A 21,339-nucleotide genomic window follows, 5' to 3' on the forward strand; every position below is an offset into this window, starting at 1 on the left:
CCATTTCAGATGTAGCTTTACAATTTTCTGAGTTGCTGGTTTAAATTCTTTAAACAGTTATGTTTTTAATTTCCCTAACACCTTCATTATTTTTTGAGATTCCCTGTTGTATTAATTGCTTCAGTACTGCTTTGCATGAATTGTCATTTATAGGCTGTTCTCAGCCTTCTCAGTTGATTTGCTTTTTTCTTTTCTTTTTTTTCTCTTCCTATCTTGGCTGGAGTCAGAGCTTTATACTATTCAGGGTCACTTCATGCTTCTTGCAAAACAAGGGCTTTTCTAACTGACTATCTCTTAAGAAGCTATTATTGTTGGCAGTTAACCACTTTGCATCATGCAGCCTTGGCACAGGCACAAATCTGCTGCCAAATAGGAAGGTCCCATAAAATTTTTGGCACAGCATATTAGATAGCAGGGAGGTGGCCTACTATTTACATAGCTTTATTACTGTCATATTCCTCAGATCAGTATGCACAGTCACTTCCAAATATCCCATGCATAAAAAATGCACACATGCTGAGAGAGGCCCATGATTTAAAAGGAATTAGAGTCAGTGCATATAACCGTATTTGTAGCTTGTGCTCCCATTGTTTACTTAATTACACTAAAGCATTTAGCTATGAAATAATCACAAGATTATAGCTGCTTAAATCCAAGAACAGCCTGACTGGTTCCTACGTTTGCATATAGGAACAAGACAGATCAGATGATCTTTGGGGTGTAACATGGCAGGGAAGCATTACTTGCCATGAAAAAACAATATTAGAAAATAAATAGAGAAGACATGTTTATGTGCTGTATGTTGTGCTGGAAAAGTTTAGTTTAAAAAACCTGATAGTGAAGAAAAAAATAAAACTGCTTGCTTGCTTAAGCACTGTGGGAACTTTAGGTTGCCCCATGGTGAGATTCTTTTTGCAAACTCTTAAAATTCTGGTTGGTGAAAAATGTGTGGACAGTTTAAATTTTTCAGTGTTGTGTGTCTGTGCTAATGAGTTTTGCATAGTCATGTGGCTGGTTGAGTCAAGCAGTTCTAGTTCCATGGAAATGAGATTTTGACAAAGCATTTATACTCATAATGCTGAACCTTTTTATTACTACAATCTTAAGTCTTACTTCCCTGACATCTTATATTTGTGGGATGTGGGCACTGCTGTAATCTTAAGGTGCACTGTGACAGTTCTGAAAGAGCTCACTGGTGTATATGCTGAAAATATGCTGACCAATGTAACAATGGCAGAATCTAAAATGTCTGTTCTCTACACAAATGGAAGGTCTATTAATGTTATGTAGGAATTGTAAATTATATTCATGCCTTGTGTTATATAATTGCAAAGGTTCACAAGTATATTGTACATAGATCAGTGTCACGGGCAGCTGGGTGCCATACCCAGCCGGGACGCCTATATAGCGCCTCTGGTAGGAGAGGAGAGCCGCCCTGGTTGCTATGGGGGTCACGGGAACCGTGCTGGAAAGCTCAACCCTATAGGGGCCCGTGGCCATCGCCAGGGAGCGGGTTCTGGTTCCTGAAGCCCTGGAAGCCAGCACTTCTGCAACACCAGGAAGTGCTGGCGGGAGGTAGTCCAGGGTCACCCAGAGTGCTTCCGGTTCCTCAGCCAGCACTTCCACCACACCAGGAAGTACCAGCGGAAGTTCGTCAAAGGGCACCTGGAGCATATCCGGGGCAACATAAAAGGGGCCGCCTTCCAACAGTCTGGGAGCTGGTGTCGGGTGGAGGAAGGCAAGGCTTCGGAGTGTGGAGAGAAGGCAGCCCGAAGAGGACCATTGTGAGGCCAGAGAGGAGGGTGATTGGTGCTGGAACACTGTGTGCTGTGCGGGACTGAGGTGAACTTTGTACATAGTGTAAATAAAATGTGCGTGCTGGACTTAAAACGGTGTCTGTCTGTCTGTGGTCGGACTGGCTTTCACACCAGACATAGACATATTTTGCATTCACAGTTAACTATTTTTTAGTTCATTTAATTTTGCAAATTTTTACAAGGAAAAATTGCATAAAAGTGTGTTAGAAGCTCATCCTGTCACTCCTTCAACTTTACGAAAAGGAAAAAAGACTAATTAAAACCTAATGAAAGATAAAAAGTACGTTTTAAAGTAACAAGTTCTCATTAATCAAATGAAACCTGACATGTTTTAATGTTTTACTGTAATAAGAAATATTGTACATAAAGATATTTGTGGCTAAACTATTAAAAGCTATGTAGAGCCCAGGAGATGGATTGTGATGTTGTGTGGTTTGGAAGTCTGGTGGATCTGTGGTGACATTAATGCAGAAGACCATGTAACATGACATTACTTTTTACTATAGGAAAGTGAAACAAAAGCGGATTTTACAACACTCTGAGAACCGGCTCTGTAAGCATTGCAGAATTATAGCCTGTATGTTTCGGCCATGACCATAGGAGAAGCCTGAAAAAAAAATCAATTGAATGAATGGGCTTTTTATCATATCATTTTACTCAGTGGTTTATTATGGTTAAAAAAAAAAAAAAAAAACTCTTAAGAGGAGAAACTGTAAGATCATTTGAAATCCAAAGTAAGAGAAGTGCATTGGCTATAAGCTGAAAGAATAGCCATTTAAAATATATCCCAAATGAGGTAAACTTAAACAACATATACAGTATATTATGTTACAAACACAATTAAATCAGTTAAGAGACATCTTTCTAAGTGAATCTCTGTCTTGAACCACACTCTTCCTTCATTTCATCACGTTACTTCTTGTGTGACTGCTACTGTGCTGAAATGTGGGTGGCTCCTGGCTCCAGGCTTTGGAAGTGAGCCTAAGTATGGAGGTTGGTCTGTACTTGTTTACTTTTTTTAGTTTGTGTTACCAGGTGGTGTATTTTTTCATGCAATCTAAAGAAATGCAAATAATATAGAAAAATTACATTCAATTGAATTATACAACTACAAACTAGGCTTCATCTTAGGCAGAACTCTCCATTTACTCTACATCACAAAATCTATTGTAAAGCTAACAGTGCAGCTCTGAGCAAAAGTAAATGAAAATCTAAACACTGGTTGTTAACCGTAGTCCTGGGTACACACTTTGATTGCTGCTTTTTGTTCCCTTCAGTGTCCTAATTAGAAGCCAGACTCGGCTTTTAACTGACTGTGTTGCTTTGTTTACTTTGCTTTGTTTATATTAGCTTTCAAGACTGAAGAGTGTAGTACTGGGGTGTTGTACCGTGTTGACCATTATGGATGTAATGAGAATTCAAGTGAATTCACTTTCGCACAACTTTCAGTTTGCTTTCATTTCTCAGCTAACAATTAGCAAACTGCAGCTAGGATAGCCAACTGGAGGGCAGCAAACTCATTACCATTTCCACCCTGTGTTCATCATAAAGTAGCTGCTTCAATAAAGTATCAGAAAGCTGAATTCACATTGGTAGGAATGTCTGACAGCATATTTAGAAAAGTAAATAATAAGGTAATCAAATGACATGTATTGTTAATAATAGCATGAATTGATTGCCCGTGTAAAAAAATTGTCCAAAAAAAAAAAGAGCAATTGCCAGGGTTAAGAACTATTGATGTTTATAGGTTTAATTGCGTCATTATTATCATGCATATGGAGTACAGTGAAATTCTGACTTGCATGTGCTGATCAACATTGATAACATATCAGCAGTCTACTAATGTTATTAAAATGAAATTATTTACTATATAAATCAAGGGGAAGTGAATTAAGTATTTCTCCTACAAAATCTGATCTAAATTACTACAGACCCTGACCTATTAAAAGAAACACCAGTAAAACCAAACAAGTGTTCTTTTTCAACATAATTCCACACTTGTCATAACAATCAGAAGCTTTTCTAAGCCACTCAAATAAAAGGTTTTGTCTTGCTTGCGCTACATGTAGCTAACCTGATATCTTCATCAATGGCATAGTGAATGCCAAAAAGGTATCCTTTCAGGTTGGTGGAGCATGTGATAGCTGGAGAACAGGGTGTGTGGAACCCCTTCGAATACACAGTTTCACAGAGTAGCCTTTAGAACATGTGTAGTGTGAGCAGCTGCATTTTCAGGAAGCAGTAGGGAAATGGTCAACAATGTTCTTTCCTGCTTTCCCTTATTAGCTGCCACAAATGTCAGAGCAAATCAGTGTAATTTTTGATGTTACGTGGGACTTTTCAGGCATGTAATCAATAAAAGTTCACCTTCATAATCTCAAAAACTGTGCACATGATCTTGCCATTACTAGCTTGGATATTATGTTACTGTCATGTTTTAAAATCCCCATGCTTTCATTATTTTGATTGTTTTTTGGACTCTGTGTCATAGTGGTATATCCAATTGTGTTAGCTGGAGATTCCCTTTGCATCATTGTATGAAGTGATGCCTCATTTCTGGAATCAACATTCTGTGTATCCAACCTGTACAGGCACTGTTTATGTTTAACTGTCAACAAAGAACTGATCATCTGACCAATAACTAACTCCTGAAGTGTCTGCCATCTCAAGCACATTTACTTACTGTTTTTCCTCTATGGTGGTAACATTTTCTTCTGTCAAAAATTTTGAAGGCAATCCAGACCATGTATCATCTTTCAGGGATATCCTACCACAACAGATTACTAGAACTGTCTTATGGCTGTGGAATATGAAGAGGTCCAGTCCTGGTACAAGTTTCCAAGGCAACAAATGTACATCATTTACCATAAAGTCTACAAACTTGTAGTTTATGTTTTAGTATACAGGAGCTAATCTTTGGCCACTTTTAATATAAGCATTGTAGAATACCCTTTTCAAGTTCAAGCTTAAAGACATTGATCTACATCATACATTTGTGGAGTGAAAGCTTGTGATTTGTATCATTGTCTTTTCTCATGAGGTAGTATGAATAAATCATTTCACCTGGGAATGAGTCAAGCTTCTTAAGTGGAAATGAGTATATCACAAGAAGCAGTTCAGTTCATTGTGGTAATGTGCAGTTTGTGGTAGGCTGAAAGTGTAATGAATTGTGTACATGATGATATCCAGCATCAATACATTCTATTAAAGAGCAATATGTTTGGAAGGATCTTAAGTATTATATATAAACAAAAACGCAGCACATATGGAGCATAACCAAAGAACAATAAATTTACTGTTTAATGTCTCCATATTATTGAAAATTGTACTCATGGTTGTTAAATTGTCCAAATGAAGTCCTCACAATGGTCAGTATGTATGCAACAACTCTTTACTTGACACTGTATTCCTAGTTTTTTTTAAACAGTGTACGCTTCACTAACACTTGAAAAAGACAGCATGAAACACAGCACTGTTGCAAGGCTGTGCAGATATAACAGTTACCACTTTCCCAAATAAAAACTCCCCCTTCCCCCAAAATAATCATAAAATGCAAAACAGGAAGACGAGAACTAGAAAAGCTCTTTTTTTCCTAGTTAATCACTACAAGGGATTATTCTTAATATGAAAAGTTAAAAATCAGTGACATACTGTAGTCCCTTATGTAAACTGGACTAAAATGAGTTTTAACAGGTTGAGGAGATAGTGCGAGTGGTTGCTCTGGCTGCAGATCCAGCAGAGCTGAAGGGAGCAAGCAGACATCTTCTAGGCAGTTCATGTCTACATTGCTCACTATCTCAGCATTGGCTGGTTGGGACACTTTGCAGAGACGACTTGTGTGCCACCATGATCCATCACACAGGTGGAAAGTAGCAGGGCTCATGAACCTGTAAAAGTGTGGTCAAGGTGGGAATAACAAAGTCATACCCAGCCAAGAGTCACGAATTTTGAAACTATGTGTCTGTGCTTCCGATCAAAGTGTGACTTCAACTTTTGCTGATGTTTGGAGACTGCATTTCCCTGAGATGTCAAGGAAGTGTGGGAAGCCTGAGGCAACAAACAATCAAGAGAAAGAAAGTTGCAGCTCACACCCTAACATGATATGCAAAACAACTGTTGGTAGTGCAATGTTGTAATGTAATGGATAAGAAAGTCGTCGACTTACGACCACATTCGGGTCTGACGGACTGGTTGTATGTCGATCTGAACATAAGACAGACCAGTTTATGTATTCAAACATGACCATATGTTGTAACACATTACACAAAACAAGAGAAAGGTTTTATGATTCCACCCCGTATATTATAAATGCTGCTATGAAGCAAACAGCATCAAAATACTGAGACCAAAACAAGACTATTGAGTCTAGAAAGTTGGACGCTTTTATAGCTGGAAGGAAGGAAGAGGCAAGGCTCTATAACTGTAGCAAAAAGTGACGTCAGGATCTGGGTTGTGACCTGAAGTACTACAGTATCTATGGAGGAACTGGAGGACAGATTAGGCAGGTTTTGTGGTTCTGTAGGGAGAGAAGAAAAGTCATTAGTACACTTTGCCAACCCCATATTCGGTCCAGTTTATTTGATTAATCCCCTTGACTGCCTCCTATACGCATGTGTGTGACAATGTATAGTACTATATAATAAGATCATTAAGTCGTATTGCTTGTTTTATATCCTTTATATCATCATTCTTTGCACACTGTAGATTTGCTAAATTTTCGTTATTACTGTTGTTTGCATGGGTGCTGAAACTTTAACAGCTTCATGAATCCTTTCTTTGTCTGTGTTGTGCCAAGTGTGAACCTCTCCCAGTGTTTACTGTGTTAACTGTGAGAGGAAGAATTATACCAACAGAGTTTGAGCACTCATATGTATTATGTTTTAACATTTCAGCCTGTTAATTATAAAACATTAACAGATAAAGGAGTTCAGTGTGGTTGCTTTACCCCTTTTGGAGGTTTGTACGAAGCAGCACATCGTGAATCACAATGCAGAAGCTTTGGATATTAACCGGATTTAAATCCAGCATGCAACAGTACAGTGTGTGCAGTGAACACTGGTTACAATAGGATAACTTAAATTCTCATGCAATCGCATTTGCTTTCTTTCCTCCCACATACCACTTGAGCACTTTTCATTTCTGTGTCAATGTCAATTGCATTTTTCCTGTAATTATAAAACAAATGTAACTGTAGTCAAAACTGTTGCAGGTAATAAACTGAGATTGAGATGAATGAGTCACGGTATACAGAGCTGGCATGGTGAAAGCTGTCGTTTGCCCACAATATGTGGTAGTGGTCATAGGTGGAACAGTTCTAAAGTGCATAGGTCATAAATCAATCACTATCTATACAAAGAAAATAAGTTGAAATTGTGCAGCCCTCAACCAAGTGAGCTGCAATGCCATTTTTAAAGTTTAATTTAGCCTTTCAATCCCCACCCCCCATTTGAATGGGGATGATAGAGAGCTGTCCAAATTTGATGAATGACCCAAGTGGTTAGAAAAGAAGAGAACTGATGATACAAAATAAGGCCCATTGTCAGTTACACATAGCACAGTGCAGACCCCAGCGGGCAAACAGAAAATCCAAGAAATCAGTCACTGTGCGTTATGTAATGGACCCTGTAGACAGCTGTTCTGGCTGCTTGGAGGACAGATCATAGAATACAATGAGAAACTGTTGGTGGTGCAGAGCTCCATAGAACTCCAGACAAATATCCAGCTGCAGATGGTCTGAAGGCCAGTCTATAGGCTGTAGAGAGGGTGGAACAGGAGAACCGGTCTTCCCATTAAAAAGGCATGGAGTGTAGTTCTGAACAAGATGTTCAATATCCCTCTCTACCCAGGCCACCACACCAGATCACGGCAGTGATGTTTAACCCACATAATGGGAATATTTAGCAAGGCTATTTTTCCTGGAACTTGAAGCCCGTAAAGAATGTTGTTTCTCTTTGAACAGAAAATAAGGAGAGTGCTATATAGCAGTATCTTTTCAGGAAATCTACCAAGTGTAAGGCAACCAGTAGCCACAGCTACAAAATGGTTTCCATCCTTTCAGGTTGTCTTCTTAACAATATTTACACTTTGTTTTGCACTGCCCAACTAGTAAAGCTTACAAGATAATGCGGTATCATTACAGCTAGCCTCCACAAAAAACATCATCACCTATAAATGTTGTAATACACTTTAGGATCATTGTCTTTGGAAAAGAGCTACTGTAAATAAAACAGATTTTGTAGAGATCAATATCATTAGCATATCCATGTAACATGATGTTGTGGCCAAGAATCGGATGACAGGTAAGTAATGCGTACAGTAGAGGTCAAGAAAGAGAAAGTCAAGCTGTTATTAAGGCTCAGATACTTTGGAATTATTTGTGTTTGGTTCTCAAAGTAACAATATAATAAAAGGGAAATAAAGAAATTAAGTGATAACAGAAAATAAATGCAAGCATTACACACAACAACACATCAAATATATAAATTTGAAAGTGCAGTTCTATGTTTTTTCAGTATGCAAATTGAGCAATGCTGGGTATCCCTGTGAGTTATGAATAATGTGCACTATATAAGTGAAGTATGTCATATTAAGGAAAGCAGTCATACAATAATGTTTCCCCATTAGTCACATTTATCACTTGTGGTTAAAATGTTGCAGCATTATCGATGCAAATATAAAGTAAGTGTCTGGTAGATAGAGTCCATTATTATTAGGCAAGCTATATTTTAAGCCATGAGTACAGTCCTCTTTTTATATGCATATCGTTAAGTTTCTCTTTGTTTCTGTCTTATGTGGTTAGGTTGGGTTACTGTGCTACATGACAGTGTTGCCAGTATGGCCAAATTCTGTTGTGTATTGATAAAAGTTCCACAGTGTCCACTTACTGATCCTGGATTTTCTTAGGTGACTTGGAAAGTAGAGATTCTCTTTTGCCTTTTTTAGTGTGAGCCTAGTACGGTATTTTGGGTCTTGCTCAGGCCACATGATTCCTTGACATACAAATCTTGAAGTAGGTAACATTTTCCACTGATGATCCATTGACACTGCCAGGGATGTGACTATTTTCTGTGTCACCTAAGGTCTACAATGAGTTATTTTTTTTTGTTTTGATGGCATTGAAGGACAAATTGCCTGCTTTCATGTGTCCTGCTACTGCCATTTTATCATTGTTGTTATCAACCAGGTTTTGTAGTGTCAGTAACAAACAATGTCATTATTATTACAGACTCCAGTGTTATAACAGTTCTGTTTCCTATCTTTAATGCCTGTGATTTGCTATCCAGTCACACACCCTAACTAGATGGCCCATATCTCTAAGTTTCAAAACCATTTTAGACAAAATCAAAGCTATAATCAGTAAATAACATCTTAGCAAGGTGTTTAAGAACAGTATGTGCAATGGAAATGAAAAGAATACACTCCCTTATTGAAATTACAGTTTTTGTTGAGCATTGAAATCATCAGTAATAAGAACTTGTAGCCAAGAATATGTGTTCTGTGGCTTTCACCTGGAAAGTAAGCAAACTGTATATCACAGGAGAGATGCAGTAGGAACACCCTAGTAATCCAACTGCACTTCCATCCAGTTTTTAAATTGTTTATCTTGTTCAGGGTCATGGGAGGTGGAGCAGAAACCAACCCTGAGCAAAGCATCAGATTGTCCCAAGGCCCAATAACATGCATAGCTGCTGGGCCAATTAATAATTAACAGCTAACCTAACCAGCACATCTTTGGTAGTTGGAGAAGAAAAAAGATATATACAGAGGAAAACCTTCAAAAACACAGAGAGCATTCAAACTCCACAGATGTGCTCCCAGGCACATGTTTCAGTACTATAACATACTGAAACAGCATGCGTGTTAAAACTAATTAAACCAAGCAGCTCAGAGGGCTTTGTGGTTAACGATGCTAAAAGCAACTGTAAGTTCAAAGAGAACAAGCTCATAAGGTGATTCCATGTCATAATTTGGAGTGTTCTTGTTGATGTGAAGGACATTTCTAGCATTCCAATATTAAAACCAAAGGTTGTGAGTCAGTGTCATAATTTGGAGTGTTGTTGTTGATGTGAAGGACACTTCTAGCATTCCAGTATTAAAACCAAAGGTTAAAATGGAAAGACTCCAACAAAGACAACTGTTAGGTCATCAGTGAAATCAAACAATATATTGAGGAGTCAGGAGCATGCTTAATATGGGTCCAGGAGAATACAGAAGAGACATTAAGCATCCTGGCTCAAGGATGAGAAAGTTGTAGAGAAGTGCTTATGTAAGGACTAGCTCTTCAATAGATTTCAGACACGGACTCATAATCTGATGTGGCTTGTAACAGCAGTCCCCTTTTAAATGACTATATTTTTCTGGTAAAATTACTTTAAACATAGTGCCCAAACATTAACCTTCAAATCACAAAAAAGAGTATTACATATCATGCGTAAATCTGGAAAATCTTCAGCATATAGCTTTTCTGGTTCAGCTTTAAAAAGAAAAGAATTAATAAAGGTGTATATTAATTTTGCTGATTTACTTTGCTGAATTCCAGTTATTATATAATTTGGATGATATGATTTTTATTGACAATGGAGTATCATTAAAACTTCCTCCAGATGTTTGTTTTACTCGAATTGGCACAAAGATACAGCTCTGATCCTATGACCTGTGCTTGTTAAGAAGGGAAACGGTGACTACTTCTCCAAAATGAGAAGAAAAAAAAACCTTGGGTTGCTGTTGCTTTACAAGTCTATTTTGGCAGTTCTTGTATTTGTAGACCTGAATTTTGGTGCCTAGGCTTCCACCTATCACCATGATACATCTACAAATGTTTTTAAAATAATTATATTCAAAGAAATAGTGGTTAAAAACCAGTAGAAAAAATACCTTCACGTATAGACAGCCAAAGCAATTATGAAGTTAAAATGATTGTACATATTTTTATTCAAACTACAAATGTTAATCATTGAGTATTTATGGCCATATGCTCACTTGCATATAGTAACATAGTGGGTTTTCTTTTTTTCAGCTAACAAATCTCTATCTTTAATTCATCCATAGCTTAATAGCTTTTCTGAACTCATTTCATTTCATATACATATTCCATATTTAAACTGTGAAGGTGAATGCAGGCTTTTTTAATTTAATGTTTTACTAGCTTAAAATAAAGTTTCCAATTACAGGACAATTTAAATGTTAATACATTCATGATTCAACCTTAATAGCTTCACTTAAATGACTGGAAAAGACTAAGTCTTACCACTTCACCAGCTGGTAAGCCTGAAGCCATATGGTGTTTCTATAATACATGAAGGGTATGAGCAAAATGAAAGACACCAAAGTGCTGCTGCAGAGTTTTTTTTTTATGGCGACAAACCTTTAACATACAGTCAGTTGTTTTTTAGCCCTGTCTTTTATAGATCCTGTTGTTTGAACACTTTCATTGTGTTGCTGTGTTGCCATTGCTCTCACCTAGCTTTTACAACTTGAACCAACAATGCATCTTAAATTAATATATATGCTAAGTCAAAGCTTTATCATACATTGAAAATATGCAGTAATAGATATGCAAGGTAAATCAATTTGTATTAGAGTTCCAAATCAAATTAGGCCTCACACGAGATAATTATGCAGTGGTAGATATGGAAGGTAAAACAATTTGTTTTGAAGGTCCAACTCAGATTAGCCCTCAGACCAGACAAAAGGAATCATACAGTATAGAATAAAATTTTAATCAACGTGGTGCCTTTTACAAAATTTTAGTTTTGAGTTGCTTTTACCTTCCCCCCAAAAATAAAACACCTGATGTGAAAGAATTTCAGTATGTTAGAATAATTCAATATTACCCCAGTGATCCCAAACAGATTGTCAGTTTGTATATCAAGGACCTTCATTATGCCATAATAATTTGCAGTGCATCCAGAAAAAAATGCCAAAGTAAAGGTACCACTTATAAAACTTTCATGTTATCAGGTCCTTACCTGCAATAGCAAACTAGTGAGGATGCAATGATAATCAATGATTTGCCTGCAAACAAAACAAGTCTTAGGAGTCTAGTTAACATTTGTATCCCTTATAATTGTCTCCCTCTGTTGACTGAAATTTTTCCCAAAAAAAAAAAAACTCTTCATAACCTACAGGTTTAGTTAACCAGCAGTTGTGAGAATGACGCAGCTCTCACCCAGTTAAAACTCAACAGGGGTACAAACATCTCAGGATTGTTGTATTCTCTAAATGGAATCAAGTTCACTGGTTATGCCCTTTGAAAAACTTTTGTAGAAACTCTTCTGGTACTGTGACCAAATAAAACATATGGCACAGCTTAAAAGTACCATTCTAGGATCAAATCTGTTTTGCTTGCCCCTACGGATTTTTAGAGTGTTGAGTGAGATTAACACTAGAATCTCTGAAACCTACAAAAAAATGTGTAATCCCGGGCCACCTTAAATTCCCTCGCACCTCTCCATCAGCATCTTTTGTTTTGCAAATGTGTCGATCAGCCCAAGCAGCAAGCAGCCTGCTATCCCATCCCCCCCACCAATGGAGCTGAGTCGGTCGCAAAATTCTTGGAGCTCAAGTCTTTTTACCTGGCAGTAAGGTGCCTGGAGTTGTATTGGGTAAATAATATATCGTTATTTAGAATATATACATTTCATGTGTGTTCCGTGTCTACAATGATCTGTGTAAGTGTAGTATGGCAGGAAATGTGAAGCAAGAAATGCTGAACACATACCTAAAGCAGAAACTTTTTCCATGTTATACTAATAATGAAGTGAAGTGTATAATGTGTGAAGACTTTAGTCCAAATATCAAATAAACACGTGTGCTTTTATTCAAGAATATAACCAAAGAAAAAAAAATCATTCAATTTACATATTGCTGTCAATAAATGAAAAACCCAAGCTGAAATGTCAGCTGACAGGAAGTTGATATGTCTTCTTGGATGGTGTAGAGGTAAGAACTGCTACCTTATAACCCAAAGATTCCAGGTTCATGGCCGGGTGCTCTGTGTTTGAGTAGTGAACTGCTATTATTATTACTATAATATAATAAAAACTTACATTTGATTTGAGTCTGTAACACCCAGTGTAAATTTTGGCTACTTGTAAAAGTTAGTGCTTATTTTTTTATTATTCAGTTTTATTCTGTCAGTGATGTTCATGTGGTACAATGAACTCACCTCTCCCTCTCTGGGTTTTGCTCAGAACTATTTGTTGCACCGACAATCAAAGGTACAATGTCCCGTGACCGCCATCAAGCTACCATTCAGCATTTGCACTTTGACAACAAAGACACCCATGCAGAACGTGTGAAAAACGACAGATTTGCTGCAGTCTCGGACATCTAGCAACATTTTGTTTAGAACTGTATTTTGAGTTGCAAATCAGGGCAAAAACGTTCCAAGTCTGTGGTCATAAAGCTTATTGAGCCGTTTCTGGACAAAGGTAGAACCGTAACAACAGACAGCTTCTTCACAGCGATTTTTCTGGCTAATAGACTGCTGCACCGTGATACAAGTCTGCTTTGCACCATAAGTAAAATGGGACTTCCACCTGAAGCTAAATTCACTTCAGTACGCGAGCAATTCGCCATGCTAGTGTTTAGATCTGGCAGTCCCATGCTGACGGTGTATGCGCCCAAAAAAAAAGAATCCTTTGATTTCAGTCTATAACAGCCAGTGTAAAGTTTTGCTACCTATAAAAGATATCACTGAAGGGATGTAAGCAGACACACAAATGCTGGTGAATCATGTCTTCTTGGTATCTTGTTGTCACTTGAATTTTTTGTTATTGAGTTTTACTCTTGAATAAAAGCACACTTGTTTCATTGTACCTTTGCGAAAGTGTTTACTTTATATTCAGTAACCACTTGAATGATATTGAATCTGTCTCTGCCTCTCTCACGCACACACACACACATTTATACATGAAAATGTCACTATTTGAAAACGCTATGCCATGTGAACATGAGTTGCCATTTGAACATGGTTTTTTTTTTTTTGGATCTAGGCCTGTACTCAGTGTTATGGTGCATGATACTGAAAATGCAGTACAGGCAAGATTGAAAAAAAATGTTGTGGTACATTAGCAAGGGGTCTATGAATTTGACTGAACAGTACAGGCAAACCAGGAAGGCAGAGTTTAGTAAAGCCATATGGGATTACTTTTCATCAGGCCAGCAAAGGTTCTTCCAAATCATTCAGTAACTCGGGAATGGGTTGATGTTGTGTTGGTCAAGTTGAAAAACTTCTGAGATCTCTGAATGCACCATAATTAAAAGAGGTAGTGGTGGAAGTGACTTACAGGTCTGGGTCTATTTCTGTAACAGAGGTCACTGCAGTTGCTGAAAAGCTCCATGCTGCTGGAATTGGATGTAGCCAGAAATGCTGAGGATGTTGGATACAGTTTGCTTTCTTGGCTTCCTTGGTTCTTCTGAGGTTGGGTTCTCTATTTTAAGATAAAGGTACCAGGGATCACATTACTCAACCTTTCTTGGAAAGTCAGTGACCATTTGCTGAAAAGGAACCCCCACCACTAGTCCAACCACTGTTCAGGAGGCCCTATGCCATTTAAGTCTTGTCCTTGGAATAGAGAACTCTGTCCTTGTGTGCAGCTTAATAGTGGTGAGTTTTCAGGTTGGGGACTAGAGGTTTGCATATATTCTGTTTATGGATGATTGTGTAGTTTTAGCATCATCTAATATTCAGAATGAAGTTCAACACTTCCATGTCATTTGTCTCTTCCATAACAGGCCCTCCCTTTAGCAACTAAAGCAGTACCAGGGAGCAACTGCCGAAGAAGAGTAGTTTAAATAACTCAGGGGCTTATGCTTTTACTTTATTCCTTGTAGCCTACATTGTGTGTACTTTTGATTATACACTTTATAATACTTCAGAAAAGTAGAAATAGTTTTTAAAAAAATGCAGCTTATATTTCATAAAATTTGCTTTAGTTATATTTTTGCATCTAACCAAAGTACCACACCTGACCCCCTAGCCACTCCCAAATGTATCATTTATCTGGTAATACTATAGTTCTTTAAACAGTTCTTTAAACATTAGCATACTGACACTTTCAGTAATTGATTCTTCATTGCTAATGTTTAAAAAAGTCTTTATGGTTAGTTTTTTTGCATCCATCCATTTTTAGGGTTGCAGCAAATTGATGCCCATCTTTGCAGCAGTGATCTTGACGAGAAATTAGGTCTAATGCCAGAACATCACACAGTGTGCATAACCTAGCTACTCTTACAATGAGGCGTTTGAGCCAGAAACATGCCTTTGGATTGTTGGAAGAAACAACAAGGACATGAGGAGCTACATGAGAGAACTAGGAATTGAACTTGACTCCGTGAAGCATAAGGCAGCAATGTTACTTGCAGTGTTGTCTGAGTTCATATTTTTTATTACTTAAGCCTAAAGTAGCAAGTAAAGAAATGAACCTTATAAACCTCAGAATACTTCAAATAATTGCTTATTAAATGCAGTAAACCTCCAGTTTGACAAGGTTTTATAGCACCAGAAGACTAATGAAATAAATTGCTCTTTAATAGATAACAGTATTCAGTTAGGGAAACACTGTTACAACTATAGGCAATATATTTTTAATGTTTGCATTCATAATTTTACATTAAAAAGTTACAACAACAAATAATCATACACTTCTTGATTTGATAGTTGATTCAGTTTCTGCAAAAGAAATGAGGTGTAAGATGTTAGAGCAATTGTGGGAAGGTGATGAACTAAAGATTACAAAAAATTAATTATATGGGAATAATATGTGACATTTATTCACTCCTGAATCATTAAAAACACAAGACTGCTAATCCTTTACTTAAAGTATATCAAATGTAAAGGTAGAATGTACCTGTTTCTTTTGCTAAATCTCCAAATCTCTTTAACATTTACTTAATGACGCAAATAACCATTATAGAATTAAAATGTCTAATATGTGTATTACAAGACAGCTAACAGTTCTAAGTGTGAATCTAATGCAGTATTTCACTGATAATAAATGTACTTGAGGTGTGTCAGGCAGTAGACACATGCTTACCTGATTTCTATGTTTGGTTATTATGTATGTGTTTATCATGTAGAGCTGTGTGAAGAATCATGAAGCTTACAATAAGCTTCATGTGTAATGGTAACCAGAATCAGATTGTCGGCATGTTTTCTCTCCATTTCAAGTAATCTAGCCTGTGTAATCAAGGTCCTGTGCAAATATCTAATACTGTGTGCTAGTGACACAATCCCATTTGAGCAAAAGCTTTCAAATGTGCACAATGCGCTGTAGCTTTTTGATTTGGAGAAGTATTCATTCTAATTTGTTTCTTACTTTTGTGTTTTGGTTTTCTATGAATAAATCAAGTCAAGTGTGGATTTTTTTTTTAAATTGAATCATCACCTTACTGTGTTTGGATTCTGTGGTTCATCTTGAGAAGAATAAAGGTGTTAGTTAACTGATTTTATAATCCTCTGGTATATAAATGAATGTATGTTTGTGCATGTGTGTGTTTTTCCAGTATGTAAATCCACACTGTTTAACCAGTCTTTACCAAAAACTCCACAGATTCCCCATTTGTGTAAGGGAACACCACAGGCTTTGTTTTTTTCCGAAATGTAGTTGGTGCCCCCCACCCCAGGCAGTGAAATTAAGATGTATATGGTTAATAACAAGAGTAGAGACTTTGTTATGTGCATGTTTTGATCTATACAGTATATTTATAGAAAGTGATACACTTTACATTAATCTGATACTAAGTTATGCTGTGGATATATTAGTACTGTACCAATGAAGTAAAACAGTCTTGTTCATCAAATTAAAGAACAGGAACAGAACAATCATGGTTTAAATTGTTTTTTTTTACTTTTGCCTATATTTGCCAGCAATGTGGCATAATGATTTGATCTTTGATATCAAAGTGACCGCTGTGTGTATTTGTCAAAGCATTGGCTTTTATTATGTGGTCAATTGTGTGCTAAGTTACAAATGAAATTGAAAATTAAAAAGGTGTTAGATTTTATAATAGTAGTTTCCTTGAATTTCCTGCATCTAACATCAAATGTTGCTTTTTTGGCTTGTAAGCTTCAGTAGTTTCCATTCCCAATTAGGCCAGATATTAATCACAATATAAACAATATAAGATGAGAGCCAAAGACAGCAAATACCTTTTTAAGTTTATAAAGTTGCATCTGTTCACATTATTTAGTTCAGTTACAATTTGCTTGAACCAATTTTTGCCTGTAGAAAGTCATTATCGAGTTTTTCACTATGCCCTTAATCTCAAAGTTACCTAATGTGTTTAAACCAGTTCTTGTAAAAACCAGAGTCAAATGTAGCATTCCTTTTGATTTTAGTATTTTATATAGTAATACATTTATGGAAAAGGCTACATCAGATCACATAACTGTGCTGGATGTCTTTGCAAAGAGTCACATGCTTATGGTATTCTTGAAGAGTGCACTGGTATGTCCACATTTTTTTTTACCTTATTCTTATAGCTAAAATCATAATTACTAAAATAGATCACATAAATATGAGCATGTCTAATTTTAAAGGAATAAAGAGATAGTAGTCTGAATTAACCTGTTGTTATTTTATTTTCTGCAGTACAGGGTTGTGCCAGTCAATTAAGGGGTCATTCTTTTTTACTTAATTGGTGTTAATTAAACTGTGATTTTTATACATCAACCAGAATATCACAATCTCAAATGTACAACCTGACCCACAAACACCTGCAGTTAGCATTATGTTTTAAAGAGAACACAGCATGTAGCGTTTGAGCAGAGTAGTGCATGGCTACATCTGTGAACCAATTGTGAGTCATTCTGGGTTGTACTGTAATCTGATAATTGGACCTAAATTTGTCTTTGGTGCTTTGCTTATCCCAAAAGTGTCATTTGAAAAAGACACATTACATCCATCCATCCATTTTCCAACCCGCTGAATCCGAACACAGGGTCACGGGGGTCTGCTGGAGCCAATCCCAGCCAACACAGGGCACAAGGCAGGAACCAATCCCGGGCAGGGTGCCAACCCACCGCAGGATATACACAAACACACCCACACACCAAGCACACACTGGTGCCAATTTAGAATCGCCAATCCACCTAACCTGCATGTCTTTGGACTGTGGGAGGAAACCGGAGCGCCCGGAGGAAACCCACGCAGACACGGGGAGAACATGCAAACTCCACACAGGGAGGACCCGGGAAGCAAACCCAGGTCCTCAGGACTCCCAACTGCGAGGCAGCAGCGCTACCCACTGCGCCACCATGCTGCCCACGACACACATTACATATTTTCCCCTATATATCCCTAATTGTAATGTTAGTTGCCACTGCATCCAAACCACCAAAAAGTGCTTGACTACTGTTACTTTCAGGCAAGTGCATTATAAAAATAATACTTCAAACTTTTGTAGTCAGGCTACTTATTTTACATAAACCTATTATTTAGTCTTTAAGAGCACAGCTGATTCTAAACAAAGCAGATACTTGGTCACACAGAGAAAAAGCTGTTGACTGTTTGTATAATGTAATTTATATTCCAAGTGCTGAACAGAGAAAATTAAGTATAAACAAAGAGACAAATAAATCTAAAAAATGTGTCTAAGATACAGTATTCAGTCTACTGCAGTGTGAATGAGTGAATTTATTTACATATGGTTCAGTATCTGTAGCACAGTTTTAACAAACCTCATCAATAAGCTCTGCCAATTTTGAAGTCTTGGCAAATCAGAACACGATTGTGCTGTAGCCTCAGGAACCCTGGCACATGTGTATTACTTACTCAAGGAAGTTCATGCATGATTTGAAAACGCTTCTGTTGTAAAGATGAACATCTGCTTGACGCCTGAAACATGCAATTAGGTTTTTAAAAATCTTGCCTTTTTTCTTTTTCTAATCAAACTCTGAATATTTGTTTCTTCTGACACATTTAATGCGTGAGGTGTGCAGATTGTATAGGATTAGGTTACAGAATAACCGAAAGAGGGCACGCTTTCCATTCATACCAAGTCTTTGCACACATCTATAAATGATTTAATGCCTTTAAATGGTTTTCTTTATTGTTAATGCGTGTAGCAGGAATAGACATTTCTCAGGTCTGGCTGAAGTACCTTGGCATTTTCTGGCACACAGATGTCTTTAACAAGTTTTAGGAAATGTGCTTCTCTCTTCCTCACACAAATATTCAATATTTTTCATGTTCATCTCAATGGTTATATATACTGTATGTATGAGAATATGCTCTTTTGTTTTCTTCTGAAGAGGCACATCTCTACTGTAATTTGTTGCAACAGTTTAAGCCAGTAATCAATTCTTGATGTTTTCAGCTGGGATTTGCTTAGTAATATTGTGCAGCAGGAGTGCTTATGGCTTTTAAAATGACAACAAAAGTAGGATTTTTATTAGCACCCAGTGATTTTGTCTTTTTACAAATCTAAGTGGTCTTATGGTTACCTCACTAATAAAATCACATATTGCCTAGCACAGTTTATATTTCTTTTACTGTTTTCTGAAATAAGGAAATGTCACAATGTATTCATTCAGAATTATTAAAGACAGTGTGAATGAAAATAGGAATTTGTTACACTATGACCATAATGCTTACTGTACCTTGGCCCCTTAAAAAAAAATTCTCAATTATCAGTCCAGCTTTGTAAGATGAAAGAGTTACTTTGCATGATTAGTTGCAGATTTTGTTTAATAGACTGACACTGCTAGCTAGGGAAAAGTGCCTGGAAAACTATGCACCCTTTTTAATGTGGCTGTTATAAGTGAGAGGTGCTACAGGCAATGGAAAAAGCTGGTAGGCCAGGAATGCCTTAATTAACATTTCTTATGCTTTTATTTATTTTTAGGCTAAACTTTCGCTTTTTTTGGTCTAACAGGGAAAAGGGCTCTTTGTGAGAATGACCATTTGCTGGTATGTTTTATGAGCAGTGTGGCGGGACAGGGCTTGTACAGTACTACCAGCAGATGTAATTATGCACACCACTTCAGCTGTAAGCTTTTGCAAATTGAAACTGGTCACTAGGGTTGAAGGAGGTGTGATATAAAGGCCATTTTACTGGAATTGCGGGTGTGTTAAATAGGCCAGTCTGAGGAAGCTGTTTATTTTAAGGTAATTAAATATGTTTTTTTTAATAATTGAGCCAGAGGTCTTGACAATTTGGTGATCGAGGAAGCTGCTAAGTCCATCAGAGCAGCTGGCATTGTTACTGCTGTAACCAAGTTGTTTTTTTTTTCTCTCTCTCCTTCTGATATTCCAGGCAGCGAGTATGATGAGGAAGAGGTAGATTATGAAGAATCAGACAGTGATGAATCGTGGACCACAGAAAGTGCTATTAGTTCTGAGTCCATCATGGGCTCCATGTGCATGAATGGAGGAGATGAGAAGCCGTTTGCCTGTCCAGTTCCAGGATGTAAAAAGAGATACAAGGTACTTCTCTTCATTCATGTGCTTAACAAATGTTTTGTTTGAGATTGAAGGACACCATTTGGCTCTGTTACTTCTTTTTTTAAAATCTTTTTCCTAGAGTTTATTTTAAATTGGGAAATTTATTAATACTGCCTTATTAGCCATACTGCACACTGTAGCTGAGATACACAGCATGTCTCAAGTAATGCAGAAAATTTTAAATCTTAAGTTGGCAGCAAATTTGTACCATCACTTGACTCAGCTAAAATGTAAAAAAAAATATTTAAATTAGTTCATTACAGAAGGCAGAAATAAATGTTTGCAATAAACTGGAAGGGCAAAGAACTATATGAAAATATTCAAAGGTTTACCATTGGAAAGCATCATTTGTTTGAGATGTAAATGGGACACAGCTGAAGCTGAAGGCTAGCCAAGCTGATCAAAGGAATACAGCCAGTTTCAGCTCCACAAGAAAATGCAGCACGCATGTTGAGGTTCTTGTTATTAGCTTCTTGTTAAATTTACCATTGGAAATGAACACCTATTGCTCAGAAGCAAAAACTTTGTTAGATAGTTTGGCTTCTAGCTCTCCTCTGTCTATATTCCAAATGTGAAATGGATATTGAGTTGCTTGTGATCCCATGAAAGAAATGTCTGTGTGCAGTGTTGTTTTAATACAGGAAGAAACAAAATGGGTTATGATGGTAATAGTTAATTTTATTTTAAGAAAGAACAAAATCATTTTGAAGATTCTGGTCTCCTTACCTCTAAAGAGCAGTTTAAACCAATTTAAAAAAAGGTTAAGGTGTCTGTAAACTATCTTGACATACTTTCTCTTTTACAACGACAGTGACAATGAGATAAAACAGCATTTTTAAAATAAGATAACATTATATTTTCCAGGTTGAAGACTCAGTAAATACTAGCTGATGTACTTTGGTTGATGGGATACATTTTTGTGTAGTTCACAATTATCACCCAAATCCTATATATTTTATTTTTTTCAAATTAATAATTGGTTATTTACCTTTGGTTCCATTAACAGGACTGCTGTAATCCAGACCAGCTGACACCATTCTTAAGCCATTGCAAACTGCCCTGTTTTAATTTTG

General features: G+C 37.0%; 2 protein-coding genes across 2 annotated transcripts in view; one reads left to right on the forward strand and one right to left on the reverse strand.

The window, feature by feature from the left end:
• Nucleotides 1-21,339, reverse strand: part of tax1bp1b (Tax1 (human T-cell leukemia virus type I) binding protein 1b) — a 1,153,251-nt gene that overhangs the window by 984,299 nt on the left and 147,613 nt on the right. The gene's annotated exons all lie outside the window — the stretch shown is intronic.
• Nucleotides 1-21,339, forward strand: part of jazf1b (JAZF zinc finger 1b) — a 301,891-nt gene that overhangs the window by 264,787 nt on the left and 15,765 nt on the right. Inside the window, exon 4 of the mRNA XM_028818229.2 lies at nucleotides 20,079-20,248. Within this exon, the coding sequence (XP_028674062.1) occupies nucleotides 20,079-20,248 (170 nt within the window). The remainder of the gene's footprint in view (nucleotides 1-20,078; nucleotides 20,249-21,339) is intronic.

The sequence above is a fragment of the Erpetoichthys calabaricus genome, chromosome 13 (genome assembly GCF_900747795.2).
Source record: "Erpetoichthys calabaricus chromosome 13, fErpCal1.3, whole genome shotgun sequence".
In the NCBI taxonomy this organism is placed as follows: Eukaryota; Metazoa; Chordata; class Cladistia; order Polypteriformes; family Polypteridae; genus Erpetoichthys; species Erpetoichthys calabaricus.